The 17,624-nt window shown below is 39.9% G+C and overlaps 1 protein-coding gene across 2 annotated transcripts in view; it reads right to left on the bottom strand.

Moving 5' to 3' along the window:
- Positions 1-16,660, bottom strand: part of LOC146718809 (ephrin type-A receptor 6-like) — an 86,928-nt gene extending 70,268 nt beyond the window's left edge. Inside the window, exons 1-2 of one of the 2 annotated variants that reach the window (XM_085455878.1) lie at positions 15,995-16,660; positions 126-190 (exon numbers count right to left, since the gene is read on the bottom strand). In XM_085455878.1, coding sequence (XP_085312004.1) covers positions 126-190; positions 15,995-16,073 — 144 coding nt within the window. In that variant the 5' untranslated portion in view covers positions 16,074-16,660. The remainder of the gene's footprint in view (positions 1-125; positions 191-15,994) is intronic. The other variant, XM_085455887.1, reaches the window with a different exon arrangement.
- Positions 16,661-17,624: the final 964 nt, after the last annotated feature.

The raw sequence follows: 17,624 nt of genomic DNA, 5'->3' as shown, positions 1-17,624 counted from the left end.
CCATCATTGGTCTACCATGTAAAAAAAAAAAGGGGGGGGGGGGGGGGGGTATCAGAAGTTTTTTTTGATCAATAAAACCTTAAACAGTTAATAGCCTTAATTCAAGAAATACCAGGGTCACTCACCCCATTGACAGGATAAGTCTTCCAGTCCAGTTCTCCCAGTACCGTTGTGGTGTCCAACAGAACCACTAGATAGGGCAGAGTGGTGGAAAAAAAAGAAAAGGTCTCGTAAAATGAAGGAGAAAAGTTAGAAGTGAAAGAACAACAGCATAGATGCAAAGAATGACAGGATAGAGCAAAAAGAGTAAGAGAGCGAGTGTGTGAGAGAGGTTGGATGGTGAATTTAAAAAGAAGAGAAATGGAGGTGACAAAACAGGAAGAGAGCAGACAATAGTTATCAAGCTGTCAATGAGGAGCTGACAGAAGTGTAAGGCCCTTATCAAATTCAACCACCTATGAAATAACAGCTCTTAGGAAAGTCCAGCGCAACACCAACACAAATCTGCTCTCTACCTCGCTGAAGTCTGGAAAAATTAGTACTCTCCTTCTCAGAGGTCAGAGCCAAAGAGGAATAAAGGGGACAGGTGGAAGTATTATCAAACTTTATTTAACTCAACAAATCAATAATTAAGATTAAAATTGTAATAGTTAAAAAACTACTTCAAGAGATATATGGTCAGTGTGGGATCATTTATGAATTGTTCAGTAACATGTTATAACATTTTCCTACTGCATTACGTTTTAAGTGTGATGATCTACTAAACGGGACAGGCAAAAAAAAAAAAAAAAAAGAATTCTTAAAAATGTCGAAGAAGCTCCTTTAAGCAATTACTTTGATGTTCCTCCACCTATAAGAAATGACAGAAGGAGTCCGAACCACAAAAGAAGCACGTATTCTCGGAAAAGTGGTTGCAGGAGGTGAGCTGGCTTCAAACAAATGATGAATGCACAGAGATGTGGTGCAGAATGTGCCGTGAAAATCCCACTCTAGCGGACAAAAACAGTGCCTTTTATATGTACGCAAACGCACGTTGCAACTTCTTATCTGGTGCGCGTCTTTTATTTTGACAGCGAATGCGCACCTGCGGACCACTTATGTGCACCCCTGTTTATTAAAGCCCTCAGAGCTCAGCTGCTGGGTCGCTCTCCTCGTTGTGACATGTTTTTGATGCTTTCCAGTTTGGTTTTGTACACCAAACAACATTGCATACACCAGGGATGTCAAACATTTTACACTGTGGGCCACATACTTTGATGTTAAGTGGGCCAGACGAGTGAAACTCACCTTTGTGTCGGTGCAACAATGTTTAACGACACATTTATTCCCTGAGATATCTTATTGGGAGTGAAAGAAGTGCAATTTCAACAGCATGTCAGTTTGTCTACATGATAAAGACATGTTCCTGTAATAAATGGAAAACATCTGTCAGCATGACTCTTTGGGCGGAAACAATAAGAAATTACTGTGTAAAATTAGTTCTATTAGCTCATTGGACAGACTGTCCTGTAATCATAAGTAAACAGCCTGTTTTTTTTTTCTTTTTCTTTTTTTGGTTTGTTGGTTTTACTGTGGATTCATTGTAAAAAGAAATAAAAAAAAATAAAATAATTTCAAAACATTCTCAAGTAAATAGTGAAAAAACAGGAACTTTTATGCCATTTACTTGTTCATCTGTTGGTTTTTGTAGTATAACTGAGTTTGAGGGAGGTCTTTATCTGTCAAATGCTGTAAAACTTACAACAATACAGTCAAAAGTCCAAAACTTTTTATCATCCTTGTTCCAAAGCCCTCCAGTGGGCTGGATTGGGGTCTTTGCTGGGATACTGACCCTCAAGCCTTATGTGTGACACTCCTGGCACACACCATTTCTCCACCCATGGACTCATGTGGACTACTGATTGCTGATTACACAGGTCCTTTCTCTTTTTAATTAATTTAAAATACTTTTTTTCCTAAAATGGCATTCCCGCCTTTGTAGTGTATGGATTAGTGTCCTCTTCATGCACCTCCTTGTAAAAACAAAAAAAAACAAAAAAAGAAAACGCAGAATTTGTGTATAAGTTGTGAACATGTTAAAAATCTGAAGAGTTTTGGTGCTTGATAAGGCAAGTGGCGAGATCCCCGTGATTTCACGCTGAAAGGCACTCACATTCCCTTCACAGTGTGCTTCCATACTTCCAATTGGGTGCCCATTAATTTCTTCTTTGGCAATATTTGACAACGTTCACAGGTGTAATGTATTCAGTGATGGTGACCCATGGCAGCACGGAGAGCTCTTGCTATAAAAAATAGCACGGTAAAACAGAAACAACATTTTATCTCATTTCTGCAAGTCTTTACAACAGTTCTCCCCCTCCAGTCAAGAGCATTAATCAATGAAATCCCATCTATGGCTGTGACATCATCTCTGTGAGTGCACAGTCACAGCGCCTACCCACAGGCGCACTCACTCTCTATTGTGAGTGAAAAAGAAAGAGATAAAGCCCACCTCCGACACAGTGTGTTTGTTCATTTAGCTGTGATCACATGCAAAAATGTTAGCAGTATGACGTCAGGTCAGTCCCTTTGCTCCTTTGCACATCCATTATGGAGTCACGCCAAGAGTTTATGCTCTAATAGCTAATCTGACTCAGCGACCATTTGAAAAGACAAAAGCACGGAGCAGTCTGATTTCAGCATTAGTGTTAGTGGTGGTGTTTTTGCATGAGCATGTTAACAACAGTTTATTTGTGTGAATCCACGGCTGCATTGTGTATACAAATGTAGCAATCCCTCGCTGTCTGCACTCTGGTCACGGCTCAGGCATGAAGAGAGCCATTATCTGGCCCTTGCTAAGCCCCCTGAGCCAATTTGATATGATGAATGTGCAATTTCCTTTGTCTCCACACAGCCAGTTAATTACAATCTCTATCAATAAAGTATGTCCCACTTCAGTGGTCGACATTATAGACCAAAGAGTCACATCTTCAGACGACCTGTCACTCTAGTGTACGGTGGACTTTGCCAAATCTGGACTAATTTAATGGGGTTGTGACTGTTTTGAGAACAAGTTAGATAACCAGAGTAGATACACTTTGAGGGAGACTTAATGAACCACTTTAGTATTTACAGAGACTTCATTTAGCCTTGATTCCCAGCTGGTAATTAAGGTCTGAATTATAATAAGGTGGCCTTGCCTCTGTTCAAAAGGAGGACATAGAGAGATGTAGGGAGGGAGCCTGTGAGACAGACCAAGGGAGACAGAAAGATATTGATTTGGACCAAATTAGAAGAGTCTTTGATGATCATGAGCAATGTTCCACGGCACGTTTGGCAGCACAAAATTTTCCAGTAACTCCCTTCTCTGTCCCAAAAAGTTGATTCTGTTCAGCTGGACGCAGCGTTTTCAGTGGGAGAAAAGTTTCGTCACTCATCCAAGTGACTTCTTCAGGCTCAGCTGACTGCAGTCCCTTCTCTGTCTGTCTCTCCTTCTGTTACACATATACATAAAGCCAAGCGCACACACAAACATACATGCATAGCAATGTGGGAATGAAACTATTAACTTCCACAACTATCTTTTGAGCCAGGAAATAATGGTCCAAGACCACAGTGGAGGCAATTTGATACACCGTTTTTGTTTTTCACGCAAGCACAATTACACTGGTAATCACTTATCAGGAGTCCAAATCACATTAGTTTTGTCTGTGCATTGCTTTAGAAGCATAATAACCTGAAGCTGGTTTTTTTTTTTGTTTTTTTTTAAAAAGGTTCTGCACTATCGGATTATTGCAGAGGCACACTTTGGGAGATGTACGGTGTGGCTCTGCAAAGCTTTTGGGACAAATCTCACTGCAACATAATGAAAGGGTTTGATGGCTTACAAGAGCTGTCCCTATTTGAAGGCAGGCTGTTTTGAATATGTTCTGTAATTTTAACCATTACGTTGATTGGTTACATTTCCTTTCATCGGCCAATGAAACCTTTGCAACTGGAACTGCCATTCCTGTAGCCAGCTATTCATACCAAGGTAAAGGGCTGTATATCATCAGACAGGACATTCAACAATATTCTCCTTCTGAAATCAGAAACATGCTCTAATATTTCTGTATGCTGTAACGCTTTTTTATGCCATAGCAGATGGTCTGAACGGGATCAAAGGTGTGATCGGGGACTTCTGCTTCTAACAGTAAAACAATATCCTGTGTAATGATCTCCCGTGTCCTTCCTTTACCCGAGACACGTTGGGTGTCTGCACATTACAGGAGTTATGTTGCAGGCTGTTTCATATCAGAGGTTTCCTGCGGAGTTCAGAAGTGCCATGGGGCTGTTTTTCCGAGAGTCGGTCCTTGTTTTAAAAAGGCGATGTGATGCACATTCCTTTCAGTGGTTTCCCAGTCTTTCACTAATCTACAGGTGACAGTAACGCAACAAGACACGACTAATGATGACAAAGGCAGGGGAGAAGAACACTTCAAGCTCATGAATTTTTGAAAGAGGTTTTGCAATTGCTTGATAAGTAAGGAAATACGCATTTACCATTTTCTCACTTAACTGTCTGCACCTTCCTTTGAAGATTTCCATTTACAAGAATATCATCCTACACTTTTATGTTGTAAAGAACTAAAGAACCTCTGTTGCTTAGCCTTCTTTGACCTCTGATTCTTGTTGTCTAGTAAGTGCACAGACCAGAAGGGTTTGGTTTTTTGTTTTGTTTTTGAAAGCCTAATGCAGAGACAAACTGTGTTTTAAGTAGTAGTTTGCAGAATATGTCTGTGCATATATGCATGCGTGCATATGTGTGTGCGCGTGCGTGTGTGTGTGTGTGTGTACTCGCAGGTGGTTCATTAACACTATCTAGACACTGAGTATTCAGGATCCCTAAATATTTTAGGATATGTATATAAGGTATGAGGATAAGGATACTCCACAAGGCTGAGCTCCACCAGGGTGACAGACAGTTCTATAAGGACCCCTGGCTTTTTTTTTTAAGTTTCCTGGATGTGGTTAGAGAAAGCCACTGGGAAAAAAATGAATCATTATTTTCTATGAGATGATAATAAAAGTGGACAGCAGCATCTAATTCATCTGACTCTGAGCACAGATGATGCAGGTTCCTGAAAAAGTCATTCCAGCGTCTGTCTAAATGTTACTGCTGATCAGATGAAATGATCCCATAGAAAGGACGACGTGTCAGATACCTGCTTCGTAAAATACAAAGCAGATCAGTGGATAAAGAAAAAAAGTTTTTAATTTGGTGAATATTTCATTGGCAGTAATTGTACCAGATGCTAGTTTCAATAAATGATTTGAGTACGAGCCATTTATCAAGGAAGAACATTTGCTTTGTTCTTTGAGAATTTTTGCATTTTTATTTTGATTGATCAGAGGAAAAAAAGGGCAAAAAAATGAACTCAAACTCCTGGACTCACTGTCTAATCATAGTTTAACAGGTAAACACAATGTTTGCCTGTCACACCGTGGATCTCTTCACAAGCTGAAATCATGGCTCCGTTGCAGCTTGACCTTGTGGCCTCTTCTTGTTATGTTAGGTTTAACACTTGTTTGAAAGCTTTTAATCTGCTCTGTTTACGGACAACGAAATTCTATACAATTCAATGTTTTTGTACATTTTTTATAAAGTGCCCCGAGGCAGCTGCTGCTGTGACTTGGCATTAAAAAAATATAATGTAATTGAATTGAACTAAACTGAAAATCATGCCTCACAGTAAAATAAATAGAATGTAGAAGTATACATAATCTTAAAAAGAAGCAGCAGTGACAATATTAGAAAGTTTTTACTACTTGTACTGTGCGATGTGCAGTGTGTACATGTGTGTAATCGCCTACAGTGGAGTCGGTGCTTTCACAAGGACATGTGTGATGGAGGCATGGAGCTCTGTAGATGAGCTGCTCCTCAGTCTTTTAGGTGGTTTGTGTTGACCTTCATCCACCACACAGCAGAGGTTCATACAGGAAGTGGGTTGAATGTTTTTAGTGCCACAAATTGTGTTTATGTCTGGGGGGTCTGGTTCACCTTCACCGTGCAATTATTGTTGTTGTGTTATTCTATTTACTCCATTTTATTCTATTTGTTATTTTAATGCTGGCCTTGGAAACAGATTCAGTTCTTTCATTTTTTTAACATGTTGAATGACCACCTAATGATCTGTCGAATTCCTTATGATCATCAGCTGGACAAATGCTGCACTACATAGTGGCACAGCTGGTAGAATGGTTGTGATGCTGAGATTGTTCAGCTCAGGGCAGTAGGCTGTCTCCCCTATAAGCACCACTACTGTGTTTCCAACTAACTTTATAATGGCACGAATGGGGTTACAGTCATGGGTCAAACGTTTGGAGAGCATTGGGCTCAACATTAACCCTGTGAAGTACCCTTTACTTAGAATAGAGTGAAAGAGGTTGGTCAGAGACAAAGTTTATGATGCAGGTTTTTGCAGTTTGCTGACCAATTTCTGAAGAATGATGGTGTTTGATGCAGCTCTCTGAAGTCCACTGACATAACGGTTTCATCTTTTAGTTGAGGATGAGATGAGAGGTAGGCAAAGTTATACGTATCTAGCTTAGTGGTAGAAGATGCTTCTGATTTGTGACAGGGCATGCTTCTCGAGAGATTGATTGATTGATTGATTGATTGATTGATTGATTGATTGATTGATTGATAATACTTGTGAGATGTTCCTCACCTGGCATTAAGACCAATGTTGGGTCCTCATAGGGTGGGGTATTCAGTTGAGGAGACTTGCTGGTCTGGTCTGTCAAATGGGGAAAGAACTGAAAAGTGTCAGACAGCTTGCAGTCATCACTGGGTGGTCTTTTTGTCCATCAGTTTATACTTAAAACCTTTCCATATGCTGTGGGATGGTTTGTTGTAAAAATAGTTCACAATGTGATCGGCTAAGAGGTGTTTTTATGTTAACACATTTTCTGTGCAAAAGTTTATGTAACTAGGGACTTAACCAGCATGTACCTCTAGGCCTGATTCTTCTGCAAACAAATCCCACTCTGTGTTATCAAAATTGTGCTGCAGCACTGAGGTGGCTTCCCCAGGCTGTACTTGTACTGTCCTGATAGCTGTTTTTTTGTTTTTGTTTTTTTGTTTTTTTTTGGGGGGGGGGGGGGGGGGGGTTGTGTTGTTTCATTACACTTAAGCTGGAGTCAGACTTAGGGAAATGTGGTCTAGATGTAAATAAGACATTTTAATGTAATTTGAGTAGAATAGACTTTGGGTCTTGTTCCCTCTTGTTGGAAAGTTGACATTTCAGTGGATAACCGGCTTAAGATCTGGTTCAAGTCCCTGTCAGCTCATCATTACTACCATCATATAGCTTTTTTGGTGTTAGCTTAGCATTACCATGCAGAGGAATACTGCCATGGCTGTCACCGTCATGAATTCATCCGAGAGAAAAAATGTTCTGCAACTAAACAACTCCCAGTCCAGGCAGCTGTGTTTTTCACTGTTCCTCGGGTCCCTCATCTGGTCTGCTCTGTAAACAAAACTAGCATCTAGCTCTATGGCTGCATCACTTTTGTAATGACTGTCACACTGTGCATCATTATTCTCAGTCGCATCTCATTCTTGTTTACAATCCAACAGGAACTACAAGGAGCAGGCTCAGAAGCGCCGGTTTAAACAGGTTCACCCAATCATGGGTATTATATGTCCCCCACGGCACATCTGGCCCTTTGGTTGTCCCTGACCATCCATGTGAGGTCAATGGAAAATTAGGATTCCCATGTAAATAAGTATAAATCATTCAGTTTGTCCCATTTGAACCATCAAATACTCTTTGATAAACTCCTCCTCACAGAATTGCTCACTTCATTGCTTTGTTCTGAAGGTGAATTTACATATGTTTATGCAAGCAAATGCAGCTTCAGTATAAATGCATTGTAACAGATGTTTATAGAAGTTGTGAGATTGCTAATCCTGAAAGATGTCAGCTCACATTTAAAAAAAGAAAAAAAAAGAAGAACAAGAAGAAGAAAGATTGATACAGAATGTAGAATTTTAAACAAGACATGGACTTATTTGTAAAGACAGAGGTAAAGCTGTGTGCTTAGTTAGTTCGTAAACAGCAGATTGCTGTGTTTAACGATTACAACTTGAATCACCATTAAGAGACTAAACACGAAGAGAAAAGTGGGAATCTCAATCTTTTTTAGCAAATCTGCAGAAGCAACAAGAACTTTTTACTAAGCTTTACACATCTAGGGATGGAGCAGTCAAGTCCAGATTTGTCATTTTCTACAAAATCCCCAAAAAACATCTCTTAGGGAGTTTCTCAAAGTGTGTTTGTTAGATTCTGATGCACTAATATGCTGAAAAAGGATGCATTCGAGAGTATGGCTCTTTCCTGGTGAACCAATAATAACAACAATTATTATAAGGACAGAGGACATTGCAGGAATTTTGGAGTTTGAAGGCCTTTACTTACAGGATAAGTAATATCTGTGTGAATATTCCATTATTACTTCATTAAAAATATTTTTCAGGCTCAACTATTCTTAATTCAGCCGTTCCCTCTGACTGTGTGGTTTCGTAGGATGAATATGCACTTTTCATTTCTTTGAACCAAGCTAAATATTTTTGCATGTGAATAAACAGATCTTACCAATCAGACCACTGCATTTGACAAGTGTAGCTCAAAGTGTGCCTCAAAGACACACCAGTACTGAATACACAATCATATAGAAATAGTAAAATAATACTATTTTACCTCAGACACACAGCTAGACACTGCTCCAGGTCAATCGGCTCTCCAAAATTATTTCTCTGCTCCCTCAAATGTGGTCCCAGCTGTGTTAACAAGAGCTAAATCTGCTCCACAGACATACTGAAATATGTACGAATGCAGTCGGGGTACAGCTTAAACTCCTGGACCAAACCATGAAATTCTTCCTGCTGCTGCCTTCTCTTGAGAACTGTGTGAACCCAAAATCTCTGTTTCACCCTTTTCTTGTTTAGAAACATCAGGACCAGCTCATCATGGCTTGATGTTGACTTTATTTTTTTCATAAATTTTTGTCTTAGGATGAATTTTCAGCAAAAATGCAATAAGTTCAGTGTGTATATACGTCATCTGACAAGTTCACATCTGAAAAATGTTAAATTGCCCATCACTTTTATGCAATAGTGTCTAATGGCCTTTAGTTAACCTTGAATATCTATGACACACAACGTATGTATCTTTGTACTTGGGAAAGTGAAAGAGTGTGAGAATATGAAGGAGCTAGCACAGTTAAAGTGGACCCTCTGTCTCTTTAGCAGTAAATAGTTCTTTGTTGTTAGGCTAGCTGCACTTGAATGGAAAATCTAGCTGTTAGCCGTAATGTTCGGGATTGTTAAGCACTTTATAATTGAGAACGGTGTCTTTTTGAGTCACTGGACTGATAAGCTGGAGTGAGACACAATCACAGCTGATCCAGTCCAAACATCCATCAGCATGTCTGCAGGAAAAAAAGAAAATCTCCAAATTGGAATCTCCTTTTCTCAAATTTGGACTTTGCTTTTCCTCACTTCTAATATGACGTAATCCAGTCAGTGACATGTGACATGGAAAAAAATGTCTCCAAAAAGTGTGGTATCTCTTCCTCAGAGCCTCTGTTTTTTGGGGGGGATGTTTTTGTCCATCGCACACATCGACCTATTTTTCCTGCTAATATGCTGATTCCATTCATGATCATGCTTTGGTAAGAAACACAGTATGTCTGTGGTGTGATGTGTAGTAACCTGTTATGTTATAAACTGCTTGGATGTGCTTAGGGAAAAAAAGAGAATATTCTATTTCATAAAATAGTGCTGATCCCATCAGCTGATTGCGCCGCTCAGTATACCCGGCCAGAGGAGGAGAAATCAGAGTTTCTGACTTGAGTTTGTCCTGTGAACCACTCGAGTCACCTAACTCAAACAGACCCTCCTCCACACAATCTTCATTCATAAAGTGCTTTGAAAAGGGAAACATTAGAGCTAACAGGTGTTGGAAACAAGTGTTTCAGTGCAGCTAGCCAAACAACAAAGAGTCACTTACTGCTAAAAGAGAGACAGTGAAAGTTGATATCCTCGGTATATCCTCGGTTTCTTAACATAAAGCTCATTGTTACATCCAATACAAAAGTGATCCCCTTACAGTGTTGGGTAAGTTACATTAAATTAGTAACTTAGTTACATTACTAGTTACTTCTATCAAAAGTAACTCAGTTACTTCAAGTTACTCGTTACTTTCAGAGTAACTAGTTACTAGGGAAAGTAACTTTGGTTTTACTCAGAATTCTCTTGTTAATGTGTTGCTTCTGTAACTGGATACCCAGCAAGATTGCCAGTCTTCTAGCTTGCTTACTTGCCACAAGTGCACTGTGCCACCTACCAATAGAAAGGGAAAAATAATGTGCACATTTCCACGAGAGAAATCCCACACCTGATTCTATCCTAGCCTGCTTTTTACATCCAACACAAAAACTGCAGTCGTGGTGCTTTCGATTGTACTCAGAACTCGGAAATTCTGCCTTTCGAATAGGAAGATGTAGGTAACACCAGACTGCAGATGAGCTGCATACAGAGCTGGACTGGGACAAAAAAATCATCCCGGGCATTTTGACTAGAGACCGGCCCACCATTATAGGAAAAATCATAAAGCCTTTGAATGAAAATAAACACTGTTGTGACAGTGATGTACACTGTTCTGATGGTATATATGTATCAATCTATCAATGATGCTCAATCTATCATCTGTCAGCTACTTAGAAAAGGATCCTGGGGTTATTTGTCTCTCAGAAACAGTTCATAACTTCCCTTCAACTCATTCATGTCACCTAAAAGGTAAACCTGTTTCTCCATCACAGCTCTGATGATTCAGTAAGGACATCTCCTGGTTTCATCTTCATGTTTCCCTCTGACCAGATATACAAACCGACATCATGACCAGCAGGTTTACAGCTGTGGCTCCAGCAAACATCAGCTGATACTAGAAATTAATATTAAATAAATTCTAACAACAGCTGATCAAGCTTAAAAGTGCTGCTGTTGTTTACCGCGACATCTGCTGGTTTCCTCTTTCTGGCGCAAAGTGGGCGATAAATAAACAAGAGAGAAAAGCCGATCAGCTGATCATTGATCAGTTTCATGATTGAAGTAGAAACAGGAGAGGGAAGGGAGAGAATGAGAGAGAAGAGGCAGCTGTGCAGCAAAGACACAGAATAACTCCAGCTTTGTGTCTTTTTCATTGTAGCTGAAGTCCGGGACAAACTGTTTTCCTTTTCACCTCAATACGAAACGCGTAATATTTTCTCTGAATACGAGACGATTCCGTTTTTTACGGGACGGTTGGCAACTCTAATAATTAACATTATGAACAAAATAAAGTTCAACATCAGTAACATAGCACCCACCCAGCTGTATAGAAACTCCGTCATGCTAGCTAGCACGCAGTACGAAAAAGTTAGCATAACGAAAATAAACTCCACCTAAACTTGGTTCATATCTGACCCAGATGGACTGCAGGTTATAACTTCTTACCTGAAGTTCAGTTCACCTGATACTCGGACCAGCGGCCGCTTCGCGTCTCTCCTCTTGCCTCCCTTTTCCTTCATCCACCTGCTGGCCTCCACCACTTGCTAATGTTATTGAATCTGTGGAAGCTCTGCGATAGCCACCACACGAAGTAACGAATAACAAGCCTATCTAAATCCCAGTAACGAGTAACGCGTTCCCGGTTTTGGCATAATAACTAGTTACCGTGCTCGTTACCACAATAATAACGTAGTTACTGTAACGCGTTACTTAATAACGCGTTAGTCCCAACACTGTTCCCTTACAATGCGATCTAGTTTAGTTCCTTTGTTTTTCCTTGAATTATTAGTTCTGTTATTATTTAGGTAACATAAACTAATGTAAGTCTATTGATTGCAGCCAAACAACCAACCCAGTGATGTCAAGTTCTGTACTGACACAAGATGGTACTAAATATGTTCTAAAAACTTTCACGTTCAACATTTATTTCTTAAATTCAGCTTCACAGACAATTGAAATCCATGTAAGTTTTTGATAGCAGGGCTCCTTGGTGTAAATTAGCCTCTGTACACGAAGCATTTCATGTCCTCTTTAAAGAGTATATGGCAGGGACTGATTTCTCAATGGATGCAACATCACGCTTGGCTAGGTTATGAAATAGACAGCCATCAGTTTTAACACCTGCCAGTTTGTCCCGAGTCTGACTGGGAACAATGCTGCACTGTTAAAGCAAGTGCAAAATAAAAGTGTCTGAGATTATCCCAGAGCTCTAATTCATATTATTTCATTTTAATATACATCAGGAGACGTTGTGTAAATCAGTGCTAAAAATTAGCCATGTTGTTTAACTAAATTAGTTAACTTCCCCAATGCGAAAGCACTGAGTTATATATAATTTATTTCACATTTGGAGGAGTATGAGAATGCACATGGTGACATAGGCTACCACACAGCTGTCAGTTTCCTCAGCCTTGGCAAATTCCTAAAAGGAGTTGAAATTCTCGGGTTTGTGAAAGGAAAGGTAAAGTTTTTGATGTTATCGCGCTTCCATATCAACCTCAGACATCGAACCTGACTTTAATCCCTTGTTCATACCCAAAACAGACTGAATTTGTCTCACATAGAAAACAAGACTGAGAAAGATGACGTAATTAATTAAAAGAGTAACACTTTGTATGAAGGTAAAAATATTTGAAATTCAGCAAGAACTTGCACAATTGTTTTTGTTGTGCATGTTGATTAAATGGTGATAGAATGTGTGTGTTTTGCCTCTGCCTAGTTCATATTTTAATTGGCTAATTGTAATATTTATTCTCATCAGTAATAGTTTATAAAGAGATCAAATTAATATTACTATTAGGCAGAATTGAGTTCAGCTTATTTGTGCAGCCCTACAAAACAGTTCCAGTTTTTCATGTGGCCCCTTGAGGAAAATTAATTTCCCACCCCTCGGTTACCCTAGCCCACTTCCTGCACTTTTCTTCGTGGTCGTGCCACTTCATTAGTGGGACAGTTATTCCTGTGGAGAATGGTGTGCACAACATCTTAAGCAGGATAAAAACTGCGTCAAATACAAGATCCACGTCATAGTCCCTGATAGATAGTAGAAAGATGGTAATCGACGCATATGTAACGAAGGCTGCTATTTTGTTAATGAACAATAGATTAAGAGAACTGAAAACGTGAGGGTGACAGCAGAAGAGAGCTGAACACCTGCATCTGCACAAGCCACCATTACAGTTCTCTTCACTTTACCCATTTTTTAATCTGTTCTATGGACCCCTTTGTGGGAAAGGGCACAGATGGTGAACACACACATTTTCTTTTTTTTTATTGTTAATTGTCATTAGAATAATTATTCTCATGTTTTAATTAAAGCATGCATGACTATGCAGACTTATCTGTGATAACACTACATAACAGTGCACCAACTATTTATCTACCCTTCATGTGGACCTCAATGAAGTATAACAGGAATGACAACTTGTCTGTGTTATGTGCAACTCTCCTAGTATAATTCTAACCAAACGACCTCAGGGAAACAGACACCTGTTTGGAGCTTCCAGTCTTCCCAGTGGATACCTGGGAAAAGAGTTCCTGTTCCATCCACAGGTTGTATGTTAAAAAAATTAATAAACCTAGATTTTTGTTAGATAAAAGCAGACAAATACAATCCCAATAAAATCTTTTACTCTCTGCATGGAGTGTTTACCTGACAAATGTAATTTGCCAGTAGAAGTCAGACTACAAAGAGAAACAGAAAGCTTCTGGTGAAAATCCTATCCTTTAGAGATTCTGCATGTTCACCTGCATTCATTTGTCGTAGAAATGAGCCTATAAGCAGGCTATATGGGCTTAGGTTTAGCAGTTTGTCATGTAGTAAAGTGTCATGCAGTCTGAAAGACTGCAGACTGATTCTACTTCATGTACCAGATGAGCAATTTTAATTTAAGTCAGCAGGGGACATGTGAGTCTGGGATCCACTTCTTCTCAACACTTCCATGGCTGAACTGCTGTCCACAGGAATCTAATAAAAGCAAGACTCTAGACTCTAAACCGAAACTGACAAAAGAAAGACTCCAAGGAATGAATTAGATACTTTACTGGAAACACAAACATGTCAGGCTCAATTGCTTACAAACTACACTTATTTAAGGTTACTCACAAGTTGGAGAGCCTCTCATTAGCTAAGAACAAGCCTAACCTATTATGTTACAAAAGAGCCTTGTTCTGACCAGCACATCAACTGTGTAGTTTTGCACCACAGTGTGGATGTCTGTGCTGAATTCCCACTCCTATACATTATAATGCAAAAAATGCTGCTTCCATATTATCGCCTATTCTTGTGAGAACGCTGACTTTACAGAAATGCCGTATAAGAGCCTCGTCTAAAAGGTTCTCTTTTGACAATAAGCAGATTGAAATCATTTATGAACAATTAAGTTTAAACGGTAATTTACCACTCCCTTTAACAATCTTCAATATACTTTATAGAAAACAAATATGTTTTATGACTCAATTAAAACCCCCACAGACACTATCTTCTGACTCTCATTTTCTTTTTTTCTATGAGGGCATAAACATGTGATTCACATTCAGAAAACTCACTCAGACACATTGCACCATCTAACATAGATTAGCTTGTTCACACTACATTTTAAGCACCTCACGATGTCATTTTTTCAAGTTTCCCCTGTGTGCATCCCCTCTTCTTTAAGCCTGTCACCACCACAGGCAGACAGACATCCTGTGGGGGAAAATGAGTGTGCGCCCACACACACACAGACACACACACTCCCACAAAAGACAGAAAAATGTAGTGAAGGAGACTTTGACATTTGGCTAGCGAAGCTCCTGTCATCTTTGAAAACGTGTATCCTACACATTAAACATTCAGGAAGGAATATTAAACTGACCTCTTTGCAAACGTGCAAAGAGGAAGATGTCAAGAACAGATTGCATTAGGGCAACCATTTACCCATGTGACTTGCAAGCACAACGAAGGAGAAATAACACTATTATTTCCTGTCTTTCTCAAACATATGCAACTGCACACTGATGTCAGCATGACTTGAAAATGAATCCTGAAATATGGAGAGCTATTCTGATGAAGCTACTGTCAACCACTGGCCCAGCATAATAAGATTCACCTGCCTTAGAGGAATCCTCTTCGCAATATAAGGGGCTGCCATTTACAGTAGCACTGAGTGGTTCCTATAGCTGTGGTGATGTTTCTGTGCACTTGGAGGTGAATAAGATGTCATTTTGGCTCAAAGAGCTTCAGCCTGTAGACCAAGCATTCACACCATGGAGCAGACAGCCTCCATGGTGTGAATCTTTTTTTTTGTTGTTGTTTTTTGCAGTTGAACTCTCGGTGTGTTGTGTATTATGAAACTGAAATGCATGTGCAGTGCTGATTCTTTTTAAACCTGTGCCTTTCCACTGAAATGACTGTATGTTGAGTGTTTAAAAAATTTCACATTAACAATAGTATAATTTTAAGTCAAATGATCTGAAAAACTTCCTGACTTAATGTTGCCTTTGGATGATGTGTGCTGTAAGCAATACAGGATCATTAATTAGGACAAAACACAAACGTATTGAAACCAAGACTGACATCTATGGGTCCGGCCGACAAAATGAAAATCTCAGATGCATTTTCAGGCTGCAAATGCAGAGTGCACTTTGAAATCCGTCAAACGCTAATGTTGTTGTTATTGTTTGACAAATGCCGGGAAGCTGCATAAGAGAGAAAATTCCACAAATCACAAATAAAAAGCAAATCCGTCAGGCTTTAATGGGTGAACAAATTATTAACTTGTTTCGTTAAATATTCATCATGCACGTGTTCTCAAATGTTGAAAAAGGCTGTACTTTGCGTTTTGCGTGTGAGCGTGCGTGTTGTGTTTTTGTTTGAGGAGACTAATTTGGTGCATCCACCCTTGTTCTAAGTGTGTGGTCATTGTGACGCCCTTTACTCACCTTGATTTGAGGTTCCCGGGTCCGACAGGATACTTTTAAGCAGGAACAAAAACACGCAGTATTTCCCACGGGAGCTCATCGTTGAGTCAGACAAGTGCGCTCAGAAGTGAAACGTTGCACAGACTCCTAAACAGATCTCCTCGCTGAAAAGGTAAGGTTTGTATCATAAAGGAGGATAGTGAAAGCCCCCCCAGTATCCAGATTCAGGAGGTCACGGTCGCATCCACGGGAGTTCGTTCTTTCTCTCTCTCTCTCTCTCTCTCTCTCTCTCTAGGCACGCATACCGGACACCTCCGTGTGAGCACGGGCAGACGAGAGATGTACACCGCCAGTCTTTGTGCGCAAAACCCCGACAACTTAAGCTGCAGTAACTTAAATGATAACAATACTTAATTCGATGAGTATTGATCTGTGAACCTCAAAACACGCACAGGGTAACGTTTGCAAGCGCACAAAACGACAAAAGTGTCCAAAAGCGAAGTTCCGACGATTGTGTGCGTGGCAAAGTCAGTGGGCAGCGCTTGTTAGTCAGTGTTTTCATCCCCAACCGAGAGAAGAAAAAGGGAACAATCCCGAACGACTCACTTGCAGCCGGTGCATCCCCTGTTGTGTTTCTGTATCACTGCGTGTATCTCGCGCTCCCTCTCCCTCCTCTCAGGATAGGAGGGATGCTCTGGCGCAGGCTGAGGAGCTGTTTTTTTTTGTACCACAACCAGACATTCAGCTGCCAAGTCCTTGCAAGCAAATAAAACTTGTTCTTGTTGATGTGTGACCTCATTTCTCACTTTACATCATGTAAAATGCGTCATTTCCATCGGCTTCTGCTGTGGTATTGATTCCATGGGACGTTAGGGGATATAGAGGGAAATATGAAGCCATTATTAGACTAGTGTATCAATTCTGTGCTGTGATGTAGGTTATACCTGCATTGGATTATGTTGTTGGAATAGTAATGTGTCTGGGGCAGTTTCTATTTATGGTGGCAGGGAGGAAGGAAAGCAGACAGATATGGTTTAAGTTAATACAGAGTATGATGGACTGAATGTGCACTCAAACAGACACACACATAGATCTTGCAGTGGGTGTCTTAATAGAAATGAACCAAATTAATGATTTACAGTTACACTGTAAGCTCTGGATAAAACATGTGTAGAGAAGACCTTCATCTCGATTCCAAAGACCCATCCTGATTAATGGCCTGTGAGCCTCAAGCTGTAACACAATAGTGGAAACAACTGTTAGAGTCTGCAGACAGAGGGATGATATAATCACCGTATGGACTCCAGAGTTACAGGTCAGGTGAGGGAGAGTAAATGTGCTCCAATCTGGGGCCTTTTAGTGGAGTTTGCATATTCTCCCTGTATGATTTTTCTAGGTACTCCACCTTCCCGTCACGGTCCAAAGACATGCATGCCGTTAGATTAACTGGCAGTTCTAAACTGACTATGAGTGTGAATGGTTGTCTGTCTCTCGATGTTAGCTCTGCGATAGTTTGACAACCTGTCCATGATTACTGAGACTAACTTTGGTAAATCTAATTGTTATAACCCAAAGCAACTTGAATGCTTTTTTTTGTTAGTTTTTTTTAAATCAAGTTGTTTATCAGGAAAAAGGGCAACTGAATGAATCC

This window comes from Copadichromis virginalis, linkage group LG1, assembly GCF_057382275.1.
Source record: "Copadichromis virginalis isolate Kocher_CV1m ecotype Utaka linkage group LG1, C_Virginalis_male_GT1.1, whole genome shotgun sequence".
NCBI classification, from domain to species: domain Eukaryota; kingdom Metazoa; phylum Chordata; class Actinopteri; order Cichliformes; family Cichlidae; genus Copadichromis; species Copadichromis virginalis.
The sequence above is the reverse complement of the archived record's forward strand: the minus strand, read 5'-3'. Positions and strand labels throughout refer to the sequence as shown.